A 17,807-nucleotide genomic window follows, 5' to 3' on the forward strand; every position below is an offset into this window, starting at 1 on the left:
CACTGGATTCGTTGCCGATCATGTGCATGACCCCCTTTTTTTTTTTTTTTAGGCGGAATACTGCACTTTCACCGGATACGGTGCTGGCCATGTGCACGACCCCCTTCCTTAGGCGGAACGCTGCACTCTCTCTGGATTCGCTGCCTGCCATAGGCATGACTCCCTTCTGTGGACGGCATTCGGCACTCTCACTGGATTCACTGCCAGCCATGTGCATGACCACCTTCCATAGGCGATATGATGTACTCTCATTGGATTCACTACCGGCCTTGGGCATGCCTCCTTCCCGGGTGGCGGCATACATACACTCCCTCGGTCGGTGGTTGTTCTCTCGCCTGTACATTGTTGGCCATGTGCATGACCCCTATACATGCACTCTCTCTGGATCCACCGTCGGCCACATCATGACCCCCCTTCCGTGGGCGGTGTACGCACTCTCACTGGATTCGCTGCCGGCCATGGGCATGCCTCCTTCAGGTGGCATACACACATTCTCACCGTCTGCTCGCATTCTCCCTGAATGCGATGCTGGCCTTGTGCATGACCCCCCCCCCCCCCTTCCTTTTCTGGGCGGCATACTACGCTCACCAGATACGTTGCTGGCCTTGAGCATGGCCTCTAACATGGGCGGAACGCTTGCGCTCCCCTTGGATACGGTGCTGGCCTTGTGCGTGACCACCCCTCATTCCATGGGTGGAATTTTGCACGCTCACAAGATTCAAGGCTGTCCTTGTATGTGCTGTACTGGACTTGCACATGTTCCCCTTCATTGGCGGAGTAGTTACACTCTCACGAAATTTCGGTGTTGGGTGAATTGTTGCACACTCACTTAATGCTAGGATAGCCCTATGCATGTCCCCCTTTTCCCTAGGTGGACCTCCTGCGTTTCCGCTGGATACTGTGTGGCCATGTGCATGGCGCCTTTCTGGGCGAAGTATGGTATGCCCTACTTCTCTGACGTAGGTCCGGCCTTGGGCATCTCCCCCTTTTTGGGGCAGGCCTTTGCATTCTTGCCCACTGCAGTTTGCCAGGTAAATTTCCTCCCTTTCGGGGCGGTCAGTTTGCGTTCCATCGCATTCCATATTAGTCTTGTGCATAACTCCTTTCAGTTTGCACTCCCGTAGATACTGTGGCACTCTGTGGCTGGCCCTCTTCGCGGTGTTATATTTTTGCAGTGAGCGGACGTTCTTGTGCGTTGTTTGGGCCGTGTATGCCTTCTCGTCCTGTAGGTGGGTTGGCCTTCTCACTGCTTACGGGGCTACTCGTACGTAGCCTCCTTCCTCCTGCGACATTCTTTTTCTCTTGGGATACGATGATTGCCGCAAGCCTTGCACTATTCTCTAAGGAGATCATTCTGGTGCAGTGTGGTATGATTCTTTCCGGATTGGCGCCCTCGGTGCTTCAGTCTGATCTGCTACCAGGTTCGGGCCGCTCTTCTTGGGAAGGTCACCCAACTTCTCTTGGGTGCTCGCTTATACAGGTCCGGGGGCCTCCACCTTGGGTTCTTCAGGGTATTCGCCTTCTGCGTGGCGGTGAACCGGGCGTCTCTGTGTAGCGGTGTTCTGCTTTTGAGCTGTCCTATGGCCTCTCTGTTGCCCACTCCCCCTTTTTTGGTTGGAGGGTGTTATACCGGCCTCTGTCTCGCCTGCCTTTTCTCGCCGGCTCTGTTTGACTCCCACTCGGTACAGATCATTCCGATGTGGCGTCTGTTCCGGCCACGCTTCAGAGGCTGTTCCTTCACTGCCCTTCCCTCTGGGGAGAGCATGTTTGTTCATTTGGATGGTTATGGTGTTCCTTTCAGTCTCCCTTGTCCACACTGGCTGTACTAGCTGTGTGCCTAGTTACCGGGTCTACCGCTTTCTGTCCTCCCGCTGGGTGCAGATTGCGTTTTTTCCATTCTAGGCAATGTTTCGGCTTTGGATTCACCTTCTCGGTAACTTGGGAGGACTACCATTTGGTCAGGATTGTCTTTTGATCTCCCACACCGGAACTGTAGTCTGTCTTCCTGTGGTGGCTACATTGGCTTCGGCTTTAGCCTGTCTTGTCCTGGCGGTTGCTGGGCGGACCCTTCGGTTCCTGTCAGTTTGTCCTTCTGCTTCCCCACTCTGGGGGGATACGGGACAACCTTGCTCGGGGGCCGACGGGACCAGTTCTACCGACTGTTCTACCCGTGTTACTGGTCCGCGCCTGATCATTGGGTTTTCACCCGCTTGCCCAGGCGACTCTAGTGGGCTCGCTAGTGTTCGCTTCTAGCCGAGTTTTCGTCCAGGATCTGTGGTAGGACTTAGGGCTTTACCTGGGGTTCTGTGGGAAGCTGGGCGTTCCCCCACTCTGCCTTTCTCCATGGTTCTGTCTTTCTCCAGTCCGGCCTGGACCTGGGGCTGGGACTCTGTTGCTTGAAGTATCAAGTGTCATTCCTGTCCTTCCTCTTTCAGCGTTCCCCGTCCCTCTGGGCCTGTCAGGAACTTCTTCCATGGAGCGGCTCTTGGGTTCCTTTGTACTGCCCTCCGGTACCGTCCTGGGAACTACATACTGGGCTCTTGGCGCTCCAATTTTTCCTTGGAGCCGTTACAGAAGTTCTCTCTACTCCTTCTGTCCTGTACGGTTGGGTTTCTGTAGCCATCGTGTCTCTGACGGGTGCCTGAGTGGCGGCCCTTCTTGTTCCGAGCCTTCTGTCTTCCCCCAGGACAGGACTGTTCTCCATTCCGTCTCTTCCTTCCTTCTGAAGGTGGTATTTGTCCTTCATTTCATTGAGGCAGTCGTCCTCCCCTTCCCCCCCCCCCCCCCCCGGGAACGGACACTTCACCGATTTGGACGTTGTTTGGGCCTTGCAGTTTTTACTTGGAGATCTCCGACTCTTGTCGAGTTCGGTCTCTTATGTTTCCAGGAGGTCCGAGCAAAGGGTTGACGGCCTCCAGGGTGGCTTTCTTCCGCTTTCTCAGAGTGGCTCTTGTTGTGGTTGCCGCACCAAGGGCAGGGTCCTGCTTTTGGTGTCACCATTCACTGGGCCAGGGCCGTCTGTTTTTTCCTGGGCCGGAGGCTTTAGGCTTCGGCCATCCATTTGTGCAAGGCGGTCACTGGTCTTCCTTGCACACCTTACCGAGTTCTACAGGGTGCATACGCGGGCTTCGGCGTATGCTGCCTTGGGCCGCCTGGTCTGCAGGCGGCGGGTTTTTTTGATGCCTTCGGGTGCTTCGCCTTGGTGCTGTGGTCCCTCCCCCTTTGGACTGCTTTTGAACGTCCCAAGGTCTTCTGTGTCCCCCAAGGAAATTGGGCGAGAAAACGAGATTTTTGTATAACTTACCAGTAAAATCTCTTTCTCGCTCTTTCCTTGGGGGACACAGCACCCACCCATTCTTTGTTCTTCTCTGACTGTTTCCGAGTTTGTTTTACCCTTCGGGTAGTTGGCTTGTTGGTTCCAATTTTTTGGACTTTGCCTTTTCTCACTACTTGGACACGCAACTGGCAGTCTCTCTCTCCAGGCTGAGGGTATAGCTGTGGAGGAGGGGCTTAACAGTCTTCACTTAGTGTCACGCCTCCTAGGGAGATGAGCTATACCCAAGGTCTTCTGTGTCCCCCAAGGAAAGAGCGAGAAAGATTTTACTGGTAAGTTATACAAAAATCTCGTTTTTTCTGATGAAAGTCATAGTTGCCCCTTTGATCCCCTGCCATTCCTGTTCCAACACTTCGCAGTCAATCACTGGCCGCAGCGCGGTGACCTGCCTCGGGCACTGACTGAGCACTCAAGGTCAGTTTTGCAAGCAATTGTTGGGGAAGAAGCGTTCCTTCCCAACAAGCGCCTGCTTGTCAGTGGAGGAGATCACTGAATGTAAATGCTAATGCCATCGCTCGTCCCCATACAGACTCATTGTTTGCCGGCAGCAGATGTTTACACAGCACGGTCTGCTGCCAGGAAACTACGATTATTGTGACCGCATGAAAGATGTGATTACCCGATGAACGAGCATTTCACTTGTTCATTGGGTATTCGGCGGCACTTTTACACCGCCAGATAATCGCTAATGTGTGTTCCTATGAACACTTGTTAGCAATCATCTGGTCAATAATCGGCTTGAGTAAAGGACCCGTCACATTTCAGTGTTAAAGGAAATGTATCATTAGAAAATTACCCCTGGTTGAAATCATGTTATGTTTAACATATTTCTAAAGAATTTTTGACTGCAATATTTTAATTTGCCATGTCAATATCTATATTTTTAGCAAAAAACATTAAATCCGGCAGTTTTCAAACTGGACACTATGCCTAATAATAGGCGCCACTTCTACTTTACTGCAGTTATCTGCTTATCTATATACAGAGGTGGTATCATTACAGGCAGGATTAGAACAACAGATAAGAGGATCCACCATTCCCAATAGGTGATTGTCAAAGCCCATCTATCCTTTCCTTGTACCATGACCTCTGCACAGGTCACATAGCATGCCTAGAAAACTCTCTCATAGTAGTCCCCACCTGACCATTGTAAAGCAATTTTCTCAATGCTTTCTAAATGATAAGTACAGCTCAGATGGACGACCCCTTAATCATGTTCAGGAAATAGAATGGAAAAATGTTGGTGACACATTTCCTTTAAGAAGGACCAGGAAGTGGAGACCACCATTGGACCCAGGAAGCATCAGAACAGGAGTGGCATGGGACTGGTGAGGTATTACTGCTGTTATTTTTAAGTCGCACTCTTTTTGGCTGGACAACCCCTTTAATTTCCCTGTAAGAATTGATTACACCACCAAAGCGATAGCAGCTGACACTATACGAGAGCCGGTGTGTGGCTAGTAGACATGTTGTATAGCGCTGCTGTATATGTTTGTTCAGTACCTGGACCGTATGCTCTTTCCACACATTACACTTACCATTTCTACATCCTTTACAGTTGTCGTGTTTGTGCATCTATAACTAAATGGAAGTAGTGCAGGTCATGTGTGTAGATCTGGGGTGTGTTGTGTATCCTGGCATTACTGGACTGCACCTCTCCATTACTCATGAAGCAAAGTGATCCTTTTTAGACAGAGCTGCACTCACCCTTGTTTCATCTTTTCCCTCTTTTTTTTTTTTTTTTTAGGAACCTTACATGGAAGGAGTCAATCCATTCATTAAAAGTAACAAACACCGCATGATCATGTTCTTAGATGAACTTGGGGTGAGTGTTCATATCTGACAGTGATTGAGTTGTGGTGACACAACTGTGATAGTTTGAGGGAAATAATTTCAAAATTAAAGGAGTATATACTTACCTGGCTCCCCTCACCGCACCTGCTTCTCCCCATGTGCCGATGAAAATATCCGGTATCGGTGGGGTGGGGAGCAGCACTGCTAGGGAGGCTCATCCCCCGTCTCCGCCTGCCATTGGCTGCTCCTACCTGACACCGGATGTTTTCATCGGCGCACGGGGAGAAGCAGCAGCTGCTGCACAGGGTAAGTATATTTCCTGTGAGGGGCCCGGCACATGGGGGGCAGTTTATGATATTGGATAATCCCTTTTAAGAAAAAAAAAACCAAAAACAATTAGGCAGTATTTTGTGGGTACTTCTATGGGGTAATGTTACCCAGTCACTAGGACTATGGTAAGCAAACTGATGTGAGGAGGATTGCCCTTCCTATTCTGTGAAGGGTCAAAATGCATCTCTTAAATACCAAGCGTACTTGAAAGTGAGATTGGATGGCAGAGGTCAGAGTACCCGCCGTATGCAGTGGCCAGAGGGTGTGGTTATGAAACCAGTCGTGTGGACTGTGCTAGCACTAGTCTTTCCTTCATACAAAATTTAGTCTCATCTGAATACCCCTTTAAGATGGAAAGCTGAGTTTTCCGGGACTAACGGTCCTTTTACACAGACTGTTAATTAGAATTGCCTGATCGTCGGCAGAGATGAGCTGGATTTACATGTGGCAATCACCTTCACTGTATGGGGCCAAGCGATCACTACAGCGACCACCTGTCACCATAGAAAATCATTTATTTTGGGCAGCAAATTCTGGTTTGGCCAATCTGCTGTACAGAAACGATTATTTTTGGTTCTGGCTGACGAGTGAGAATTTTCTTGTTCATTGGGTACCACCGGCGCCTTTTACACAAGCCAGTTATCGGGAATGAGTGTTTCTACAAGCGCTTATCCCCGATAATTGGCCTGATTATCGGTCAGTGTAAAAATGAGATTTTTGTATTCAACTGTAAAATCCTTTTCTCACTGTTTATTGGGGACTCAGAAGACCATGGGTGCTGCCACTAGGAGGTGAGACTAAGGGTCCATTCTCACGTCCGCAAAATGGGTCCGCATCCATTCCGCAATTTTGCGGAACAGGTGCGGACCCATTGATTTTCATTGGGGCCGGAATGTGCTATCCAGATCCACATTTCCGTTTCACAAAAAAATAGAACATGTCTATAGGCATTTTCTATGAAAGTGCTGGCGATGTGCGGTCCGTGGAACGCACATTGCCGGTGTCAGTGTTTTGCGGATCTGAAAAACACATACAGACGTGTGACTGGACCCCAAATATTAAAGAAAAAAAAAAACAGCTCCTCCCACCTGCAGTCGGTTTGTACACAGGCATTAGGATCAGCCAGCAAAAGTCAACTGGAGGCGATTACAAAAATTCACTGCTGGGAAAAGTTGATGGAAGGCTTGGAAAAAAAAACGGCATGGTCAACAAAAATCCAACAAACAAACCCTGGAGGGAAAGGCAGGAGTAAGAAAACCCATCACACACAAGAGGTGAACATGAGGATGAAAAGATCCCCATTAAGGAGTACGCTGGTGGGCTGTGGGAATTGTGCATGATGCTGGGTGCACTAAACAGGAGAAGGAAAGAGATTGTCGAGGGAAAAACTGGCGAACGAAAACCGTTGGCAAATGGGAGAAATGCTATGACAGTGGCAAACTTTGGAGAATGAAGACTTAAGACTGAATCCCCCAAAAAACTGGAAGTAGCACTGTGGTCCTAGACCAGGCTCTGGACTTTTGAAAAATCCTCGCAGCAACAGAAAATGACCTATGCCACTAGGGCTCAGGGAACTGTAATACTGCGGGGAGACTTATGTAAGTAGTTCCTCGATCCAGGCAGAAACACTCAAGGAAGCTGCCAACTACATGAGAACTGCATAAGAGAAAGTAATGGCTGGAGAAAACCTGACGGCTGCAGTGGAATCCAGGCAGGTGCCTCGTATCCATTGTAGAGCCCGACTCAAGCTTTCATGGCTTCCCAAATCAGACCAGCAAAATGCCAGACATGGACATGGTAGATAGAGTGACTAGCTAGTGGTCTAGTAGCTGCAAAGATGGCATCCGATGGCTGAAGCTGAGTAACGCAAATGGACAAGATAGCGTGCCATTACCTCACCTAAGGCAGGGGAATCAGGTTAGCAGGCTGAAAAATGATGTCCACGGAAACCATCAGATTCCACCGGCATAATGGTAAAGTGTGGTCACCTGGAGTGAAACAAGTGCAAAGTCATGACCAAGACCGCTGCTGGTGCATGTCTCATCCCACAAATGTCATAAGACTGAGAATACACATAGGATGTGACGTCCAGGGGGCACACTGGGACTCTGCCTATTGAAGAAAAAACACTCTTCTGAAAATCAAATAGTATATGCCCGCTGGACAGGGGGCTAATGTGAGGTGACCTGATCACTAGCAGGTAACGGCAGATTTATGATCTGCTGATTCCCCTTGTCTTCTAGAGGCAGGGAATGAGCAGCAGACTTGGTCACCCACCAGTCTCCCTCCTCATGTTGGGTAACAGGAGGTTTGAACCGCATGTATTCCCATGAAGAAGCCGCAAAAAGTAAATATAGCAGCTTGTCTGCCTGCCCCCCCCCCCCGACTTAGCGTCATCTCCTAGTGGCAGCAGCTATATCCATGGTCTTCTGTGTCCCCCAATGACATGAGCGAGAAAGGACCTTTAGATATTCATGACTTATCCTTAGGTCTGACACCCCCACTGATCAGCTGTTTCGGGCCGGAAGCAGACGGCTCTGTACACTGTGTAGTTTCTGGTGCAATGTTCTGCAGCTCAACTTCTATTCACTTAAATGGGAACTGAGCTGCAGTACCCTGGAACAGCCACTACACTGTGGATGTAGCCTTCTACTTCTGACTGTGTCCACTGGCGCCTCAAAACAGTTGTACCCCACTGTGGATCAAAATCTAAGTTCCAAATAAAACCTTTAAAATGTAAAGAATAATTCAGTAAGACATGGAATGGAAATAAAATACCGTATATGGTTTAATATACAAGATGGGAATCAACCCCTCTTGTTTGTAATTGTGTATATACAGTGTTATTGGTTGAAATGATGACTATTAGAACACACCAAATAATGGAATATTGAATCTGGAATGTTAATGGTTAATATATTTTGACTATTTCAGAACGTTCCTGAGCTACCGGATACTACTGAACACTCTAGGACAGACCTGTCCCGCAATTTGGCAGCTTTACATGAGATGTGTGTGGCACATTCTGATGAACTCCGAACCATTAGTAATGAACGAGGTGCCCAGCAGGTAATGTTCCATCGAGCATAGAATCGGGGTCATGCTATGCCGCCGCCGCACGGACACTAGAATTTTCCTGGAGGATCTTTAGTTGCAAAGGACATGTCTGTTTTAGTAAATATTAAAATTGACTTAAATGTTCATTTTCTTAGAGCTCTGCAGTGTGCTAGTCCTGTGTTATCTCGTGCAAATGTATACATGAATTAAAATGGTATGATGGTTATATAAACCTATCACCATAACTATTAGATTGGTGGGGGTCCTACTGCTGGGACCACTGTCTCTCACAAGAACGGGGGCACCATACACAGTGGAGCCCCCAAAATAAACAGAGCAGCCGGTCAGCCATGCACTGTGCTCACCTATCGCCGAAACTCCCATAGAAATCAGTGGAGCGGCAGGGAGCATGGGGCTCCACAGGGTATAGGGCCTGCGTTCTCTTGGTCAATGGGGGTGCCACCAATCTAATAGGATTTGCACCTAGGACTCCAGTGCTGCAGGGCACCTGTGCTAACCACTGGGCCACCATGGTGCTTGGTCCTGCCACCTTAACATTGTTCAGTCACCAACAAATTTGACAAGTGGTCCCAAAGAATGACAGTGTAAGAAAGTGTTTTGGACAAAGGAAGGTTCACTGCATGCTGTAGGGTAGGAACAAGGGAGCACACAGACTGGGTGTTAGCTCGTCTGTCATCAGTTCTGTTTTGTAACGGTTTGTATTTTATTTTGTTCCTTTTCTTACTACACCTTTTCTAAACCCATCAGTGTTTAACCCTTTGACTAGTGGCGAGCATAGTGTGTCTGTTACCTCCAGACCCCCAGTCACAATGACATTGCATGCTTGGAGAATGCATATGTGACAGGGACACACCCTAGTGACTAGGAATGGTTAATACCCAATGTATGCATACATTTTCAGGAGGAAAGACAAAAAATGAAATGTGCCAGAATAATTTTCTAGAAAATACAAGTATTTCCTAAAATAGACGTGTCAGGAGAACGGAAGTGTCCTATCTAAAGAGGGTGTCTAAACGGACAACCCTTTCCAGAATGTGACCCAGGAGCTGCTCCGGGTACCCCTAGGAAACTGCTAATTATGTTGGGAAGCCATGTCTAGATATTACAGGCAACGCAGTGTTAGGGCTCTTTCACACAAGCGAGTTTCCCAGCTAAATCCTGACTCATTCATTTCAATGGGTCTGTGCAATGGGTTTTTTCACACCTCTCTACGTTCAGGAAAATCACAGCATGTTCTATAGTCTGCATTTTTCATGCAGCTCTCTGGCTCCACAGAAGTGAAAGGGGCTTGTGTGAAAAAGACATCCAGATGCAGTGGGTTTTTCCACTGATGGTTGCTGGGAGACGTAGATAGTTATTATTCAGTCTATCGCATACAACCCGGAAGGGAAAACACACTGAATGCAAACTGATTTGAACTTGTGTGCAAAACCATCAGTTTTTCCTGGAACAGATCCTGACATAATCCGTATTCATGTGAAAGAGACCTTCTAAGTAGAGTTGTTGCGATACCAAATTTTTGATTCGGTTTCGATACCATGAAAAAGTATTGCGATACTCGATACCATTCGAAAAAAATAAACAAAAAAAGCCACGTGCATTCCTCATTTTTAAAAATGGCGAATCGCGCAGTTTTTATTTTATTTTTTCTGTTCCGGCATTCACCACCTAGATTTTTTTTTTATATTTTAATAGTTTGGACTTTTCTGACGTGGCGATGTAATATGTTTATTTATATATTTTATATGTGAAATTGGGAAAAGGGGGGTGATTTATACTTCATATTTTAGTGTTTTTTTTTTTTCACTTTTTATTTAATAACTATTTCCCCCCTTAGGGGCTAGAACCTGGGATCTTTCATCCCTTGTCCTATTCACCCTGATAGATCTCTATCAGGGTGAATAGGACTCCACACTGTCCCTGCTGCTCTGTGCTTTGTGCACACAGCATCAGGGATGTTACCATGGCAACCAGGGCTTCTGTAGCGTCCTGGCTGCCATGGTAACCGATCGGAGCCCCAGGCTTACACAGCTGGGGCTCCAATCAGAAGCTGCCACTGCACCACCAATGAGGGGGAGTGGAGAGGTCCCTGTGGCCACTGCCACCAATGATTTTAATACTGGAGGGTTGAGAGGGGCCGGCGCACTGTGCCACCAATGATTTTAATGGGATGGGGGGATTGAGGGGGGGGGCACACTGCACCACCAATGATTTTACCCCTTTATACAGGAGGCGGGTACTAGCAGATCAGCGGCAGTTAACTGCCGCTGATCGCAGCTCCCTGTCAGGGGCAGGGTGCCGGCAATGCGATTCTGCTGCCGGCACCCGCCTCCTGTATGTGTTAAAGACTGACTACTGTATAGGAGTCCAGACTTTCACTATTAGGCCACACAGAGCGGCGCCCAGCGATGTCTCAGCACTCACCATTTAGTCCTGGGCGCCGCTCCGTTCGCCCGCAGTGCCCCATTACTGTCTCCTCTCCTGCTCCACATGCTGCTGATTACTATCGGAGCGATGGGAGGAGACATCAGTTTCACTAGTGGGCGTTCCTTCTCCCTGGCTGTAGCGCTGTCCAATCGCAGCGCAGGGAAAAGGAACGCCCACTAGTGAAGCTGATGTCTCCTCCCATCGCTCCGATAGTAATCCTATCATTGGTGGCGCAGTGCGCCCGCCCCTCTCTTCTCATTGCCGCCCCTCCTCCGCCCCTCTCTTCTCATTGCCGCCCCTCCTCCGCCCCTCTCTTCTCATTGGTGGCAGCGGCAGCAGCACAGGGGGAGGGAGGACAGCTTCCTTCTCCCCGTGCTGCTGAGAGAGAACATGAGCGCGCCGATAGCAGCGCGCTCATGTTCAGAGATACTAGACTGCGCAGAAGCGCAGCCCAGTATCGAAAAAACGGAAATCCCGGTATCGTATCGATACCGGGAAAAAAGTATCGATTGGGTATCGAAATTTCGATACCCGCAACAACCCTACTTCTAAGAATGGCTGCAGTCTCAGTGGGACCAAGACCTTGTAGGCTCATGAGACGGAGGTTGAGTGTTGGACTCCCGTCTCTGATGTTTACATGCCCTAAAACAGGTTGGCAACCTTCGGCACTCCAGCTGTTGTGAAACTACAATTCCCAACATGATCTATTCATTTCTATGAGCATTCCGAGAAGAGCAGAGAAAGTATGCATGCTGGGAGTTGTAGTTCCACTTTCCCTAAAAGGTAGTGTTGAGCGAACTTGTGTTTTAAGTTCGGCGTCTAAAGTTCGGGTTATCGAAGAATCGCGTTATGGATTCCGCTACCACGGACCATAACGGAATTTAGAATCCATGACGGGATATTTCGATAACCTGAACTCGAACTTTAGACGCCGAACTTAAAACACAAGTTCGCTCAACACTAGTCATATGTACACTGGTTGTCTTTATTATATAGTTTTGATATATAATATACATTTTTTTTCTTCCAGCATGTCCTCAAAAAGCTTCTAGCAATCACAGAACTACTTCAACAGAAACAAAATCAGTATTCGGTAACGAACAACACCAGGTAGCACACCCTCCTCCGCCTGCTCTGCATGCAAACACCTGGAAATTTCTTCACAATATCACTTCCTTTTTTGCTCTTTCCAAAAAACAAGCAAAACAAAATAGCACATGATAGCCGCATGTGATGTGTGGGACTATGCAGCAAAAAAAAATTCTGCCGACAACCCTGTGCCAGCAGCGTTAGGGGGTTCCATCTCCGGAAACCTGGTCCACAGAAATTGCACGTTTCACACTTTGAACTGACTTCAAGTCTGAGCCTTCGTCTACTGAACTCAGAAGACCCCAGTTCACTGCATAATGCCAAAGTCTACAATTCCAAAACCCAGTGGCTGACAGTAGACATGTTCCGCTCCCTGACTGTCATTTATAACTGGATTTCAAGCTATTTTTATACTGGTATTTTTAACTGGTTTCTGTTATCACTTGCGACTGTTAAACCAACCTGAAAAAATATGTAGTTTTGACTTCAAAAACTGATGATGAAGCAAGTGCTACTATTTTATTTTTGTCCTGTCTTTCGGGGATCATGTTAAGTTTTGGAAAGATGTTTTATGCATCACTGATTTATGGTAGATGTTTTCCATCAAAGCCATGTATAATGAAAAGCTTTTTGTAAAGTGTTTACACCAGTAAATAATTGATTTCCTTAAATTTATTGATCGTTGTATCTGATGTGCATGCATTAAACAGTTTTGTAAAGTATTCTCTTATTTTTGTCATTTCTGCAGGAACCTCTTACTGAAAATAGCATAAGTGTGAGCTTGTGTCAGTAACTTACCTGTCACTACTGTAAAACCATCAGGCCTAAGACGGGAATGATATTCACCTTGTGTAGGGATCCTTATATATGCGACTGCCATGTTATGGCTGGTGGGCTCACATTATTTGATCAAAATGTGTGCCAAGAACCTCGTATCAGAAATAGTAATTTAATTCATATATTCACTTTCCATGTATATCCAAAGGGGTTGGGTAGGGGGTTTTATATTTGATGACCTATCCTCAGGATAGGTCATCAATATCTGACACCCCTGTTTGACGAGGAGGCCGAGCTCTGCTTCCTTGGATTTACACTACACATCTGAATGGAGTAAGTACTTGCTCACAGTCCTGCTGCATCTTTTGCATTAGTCACAGCATCTGCACAGTAAGTGCCGATTAAGGGTACGGTGACACTGGTCACAGCCAGATTCACAGGGGTCTAGTAGTGATCCCAAAGACATAAATGAGGTTACAGCACAAGCCACATGCGTACCACTACTGCGATCCCAGAACCGCAAAAAAAAAATCCAACTCTGCTCTGCATGCTGCAGCCCCATTATTTTCTAATGAATCAATGCTACATTGCGATTCTGGCCACTACAGCGGTTGTGCTGCTAGTATAGCCAATGCCCTAATTGTCATTTTACATGGACCAACAATCTGGGTAATTATCAGGGTGTTAACGATCACCCGGTGAACAAAATGCTCTTTCGTCACCAGATTGTCTTTTTTGTCCGGCACCCAAAAATCATTATTTCTACGCAGCAGCTTGGCCGATTGCTGTAGAGATCAATGCACCCCATACAGAGGAGATGACTACATGTAAATGCAGCTCTAATTTCCCTACCTGGCAATTATTTGGAATATTTTGTTTCTGATAATCGCCGAGTAAATCAGCCCATGTAAAAGGACCTTCGGGGGACAATTTTTTATAATTGCCTTTTACTCATTTGGGGCTAAAATCATTTTTTTTAATTGGGCTTTATTAAATATTGAGCTGTTCTGTCACAAAGGGTTAACTGCTTTTATAGCGGTGTGCATCCTACTTTTACTTTGTGCTGGTCATCTAATAACCCTTATCTCTAAATTAATAAGAGGTCATAAACACTTATTTAAGCCACATTATCAGGATTGAGCTTTGAGTGTTTAGAAGGTCAGCAGAGCTCCCTGTCTGACAGAAAAATTTAGATCCTGCTAGTAGAGCATCTCAGCTCTGTTTACAGCAAAGGACTCCATATTTTTAATAAAGACCAATTGAAAAAATTATTTAGCTCATAACGAGTACAATGCACAAATAAAAAAAAATTGCCCCCAAAGGTGTACACAGCCTTTAAATTGCCATGTATTGTCAAAAAGGATAAGATATACTACCTGGTCTTAAGAGCGCTACATTTCAACAGTATAAGGCCTCATGCACACGGCCACTGCTCGGCTGTTCTGTGCATATGGGATCGTAATTTGCATTCACAATGCACGGGCGCTATCCGTGCGGCAGATCCAGACCCATTCAACTTCAATGGGTGATCCATCCACACCTCAAGAAAATAGAACTCTGTAGTGGTTCCACAATGCCTCTGTTCCGCACCCATTCGAGGGTGATGCCTACATACTGTGGGCCGTGTGCATGAGGCCTAAGGGTAAGAACTGTGACTGTTCTGGGGTGGATGGTGTATTCTCTAGGCCCAATAAAAGTTTTCTTAAGGAGCAACTCTTGTCTGTGGGCTATGAACAATGGCTGTGTGCCTTCCTTAGGCCCCTTTCCCATAAGTCAGTTTTCCATGCGGGTGCGATGTGAACACATAGCACCCGCACTGAAACTGACTCATTCATTTCAATGGGTCTGTGTCCGTGTGTGGTTTTTTTTTTTACTCATCAATTCTGCGTTTCGTGAGAATCGCAGCATGTTTGATATTCTGCGTTTTTCATGCAGCCTGGCCCCATAGGAGTGAATGGGGTTCAGTGAAAAACACATTACATCCGGATGTAACCTGGATCCAATATGTTTTTCACTGATTGCACCCGAGCGGAAAATAACAAACACTGAACACAAATGCAGACAAAACTGACTGAACTTGCATGCATCAATGTTGCACTGATCATTAGGAAGTGATGGTTCGAAATTATTTTTCTGCTGTGCAATGTCAGTGAAACAGAGATGACACACTGACAGCATCACTGACACCTCATGGATTTGAGCACGAACGTGTGAATGAGGCTTCATTAAAAGGAAGCAGCACTCATCTGGAGCACCGCCTCCTCTTCAAACTGATTGGTGGGGGTGTATGACCACTGCAGATTAGATCACTAAGATGAGCTAATGGACTTTGGATGCTTCATCCGAAGTCGATTTGCATAAAACTTTGTTGTAATACTGTACAGAGCAGGAGCTCCATGCAGTATTAGAATGTACACTCCCTGTCCCAAAAAAAAAAGTTGCCACCATAAAAAGCCTTTAGCTTTGATTACAGCACGCATTCGCTGTGGCATAGTTTCTAAGCTTCTGCAATGTCACAAGATTTATTTCCATCCAGTGTTGCATTAATTTTTCACCAAGATCTTGCATTGATGATGGTAAAGTCTGACCGCTGCGCAAAGCCTTCTCCAGCACATCCCAAAGATTCTCAATGGGGTTAAGGTCTGGACTCTGTGGTGGCCAATCCATGTGTGAAAATGATGTCTCATGCTCCCTGAACCACTCTTTTACAATTTGAGCTCGATGAATCCTGGCATTGTCATCTTGGAATATGCCCGTGCTATCAGGGATGAAAAAATCCATTGATGGAATAACCTGGTCATTCAGGTAGTCAGCTGACCTCATTCTTGGAGCACATACTGTTGCTGAACCTAGACCTGACCAACTGCAGCAACCCCAGATCATAGTACTGCCCCCACAGGCTTGTACAGTAGGCACTAGGCATGATGGGTGCATCACTTTGTCTGCCTCTCTTCTTACCCTGATGCGCCCATCATTCTGGAACAGGGTAAATCTGGACTCATCAGACCACATGACCTTCTTCCAGAGTCCAATCTTTATGCTCTCTAGCAAATTGAAGCCTTTTTTTTTCTGGTTTGCCTCACTGATTAGTGGTTTTCTTACGGCTACACAGCTGTTCAGTCCCAATCCCTTGAGTTCCCTTCACATTGTGCGTGTGGAAATGCTCTTACTTTCACTATTAAACAGGGCCCTGAGTTCTACTGTTTATCTTCATTTGAATGTTTGGTGAAATCAAATTGATCGCCGATCATTCAGGATTTCTTCCTCGAATATGATGGGTCCCCACTATCCTTCCAGTTTTTAATAATGCGTTAGACAGTTCTTTTAATCCAATTTTAGTAGTTTCTGCAATCTCCTTACGTGTTTTCTCTGCTTGATGCATGCCAATGATTTGACCCTTCTCAAACAGACTAAGGCCTCTTTCACACTTGCGTTGTCCGGATCCGGCGTGTACTCCACTTGCCGGAATTACACTCCGGATCCGGAAAAACGCAAGTGTACTGAAAGCATTTGAAGACGGAACCGTCTTCCAAATGCTTTCAGTGTTACTATGGCACCCAGGACGCTATTAAAGTCCTGGTTGCCATAGTAGGAGCGGGGAGCGGGGGAGCAGTATACTTACAGTCCGTGCGGCTCCCCGGGCGCTCCAGAATGACGTCAGAGCGCCCCATGCGCATGGATGACGTGATCCATGCGATCACGTGATCCATGCGCTTGGGGCGCCCTGACGTCACTCTGGAGCGCCCGGGGAGCCGCACGGACGGTAAGTACACTGCTCCCCCGCTCCCCGCTACACTTACCATGGCTGTCAGGACTTTAGCGTCCCGGCAGCCATGGTAACCACTCTGAAAAAGCTAAATGTCGGCTCCGGCAATGCGCCGAAACGACGTTTAGCTTAAGGCCGGATCCGGATCAATGCCTTCCAATGGGCATTAATTCCGGATCCGGCCTTGCGGCAAGTGTTCCGGATTTTTGGCCGGAGCAAAAAGCGCAGCATGCTGCGGTATTTTCTCCGGCCAACAAACGTTCCGTACCGGAACTGAAGACATCCTGATGCATCCTGAACGGATTACTCTCCATTCAGAATGCATTAGGATAATCCTGATCAGGATTCTTCCGGCATAGAGCCCCGACGACGGAACTCTATGCCGGAAGACAATAACGCAGGTGTGAAAGAGCCCTTACATCTTTTCCACGACCATCAGATGTGTCTTTCTACATGGTTGTTTAAGAAATGAGGTAACTTGTTGCACCAGTTGGGGTTAAATAACTTGTTGCCAGCTGAAAGATAATCGCCCATGCATTAATTATCCAATAGGAGGCTCATAACTATTTGCTTAGTTAAAATCCAGGTGTCCAACTTTTATTTTTGGACAGGCAGTGTATTATACAAAGGAAAATCTATGGCCATAGATCTTCCTTTGTATAACGGACTGACTTTTGTCCTCTATAAGCACCCACCATTAGAGGGTGTGCAGATCTCATTTCCTTACTGTACTGTATTGGCTCGGATGAGCTGAAGTTATTATTTTGAAGTCTCACGAGACTTTGTGTAATAACTTTGTGAATTACTACTGTAAAAAAAACCTTTATACCAAACTCAGGTTTGGTTTTAAGGTACCACTTGGAACCAAACCTGAGTTCGGTATCAAGGTTTTTTACAGCAATAATTAATTCAAAGTTATTACACGAAGTCTCACGGGACTTAAAAATAATAACTTCAGCTCATCTGAACCAATACATTCTAATACTGTACGGACGGGAGCTCTGTACACTATTACAACAAAGTTTTATGTGAATCGACTTCGGATGATGCATCTGAAGTCAATTCGCTCATCCCTATTGATAACCTATCCTGAGGATAAGTCATAAATATATACCACCTGGGCAACCCCTTTAAGAAAACGCATAAACCGGAAACTAAAACCTTGATAAGTACTATAAAACATGAAGAAAGAAAATGTTTAACAAAACCATA

General features: G+C 46.7%; 1 protein-coding gene across 1 annotated transcript in view; it reads left to right on the forward strand.

The window, feature by feature from the left end:
* RASA1 (RAS p21 protein activator 1) overlaps window positions 1–12,225 on the forward strand; it is a 123,398-nt gene extending 111,173 nt beyond the window's left edge. The window contains exons 23-25 of the mRNA XM_040421520.1: window positions 5,082–5,159; window positions 8,393–8,527; window positions 11,994–12,225. Coding sequence (XP_040277454.1) covers window positions 5,082–5,159; window positions 8,393–8,527; window positions 11,994–12,077 — 297 coding nt within the window. The 3' untranslated portion in view covers window positions 12,078–12,225. The remainder of the gene's footprint in view (window positions 1–5,081; window positions 5,160–8,392; window positions 8,528–11,993) is intronic.
* Window positions 12,226–17,807: the final 5,582 nt, after the last annotated feature.

The sequence above is a fragment of the Bufo bufo genome, chromosome 2 (genome assembly GCF_905171765.1).
Source record: "Bufo bufo chromosome 2, aBufBuf1.1, whole genome shotgun sequence".
Lineage (NCBI taxonomy): Eukaryota > Metazoa > Chordata > Amphibia > Anura > Bufonidae > Bufo > Bufo bufo.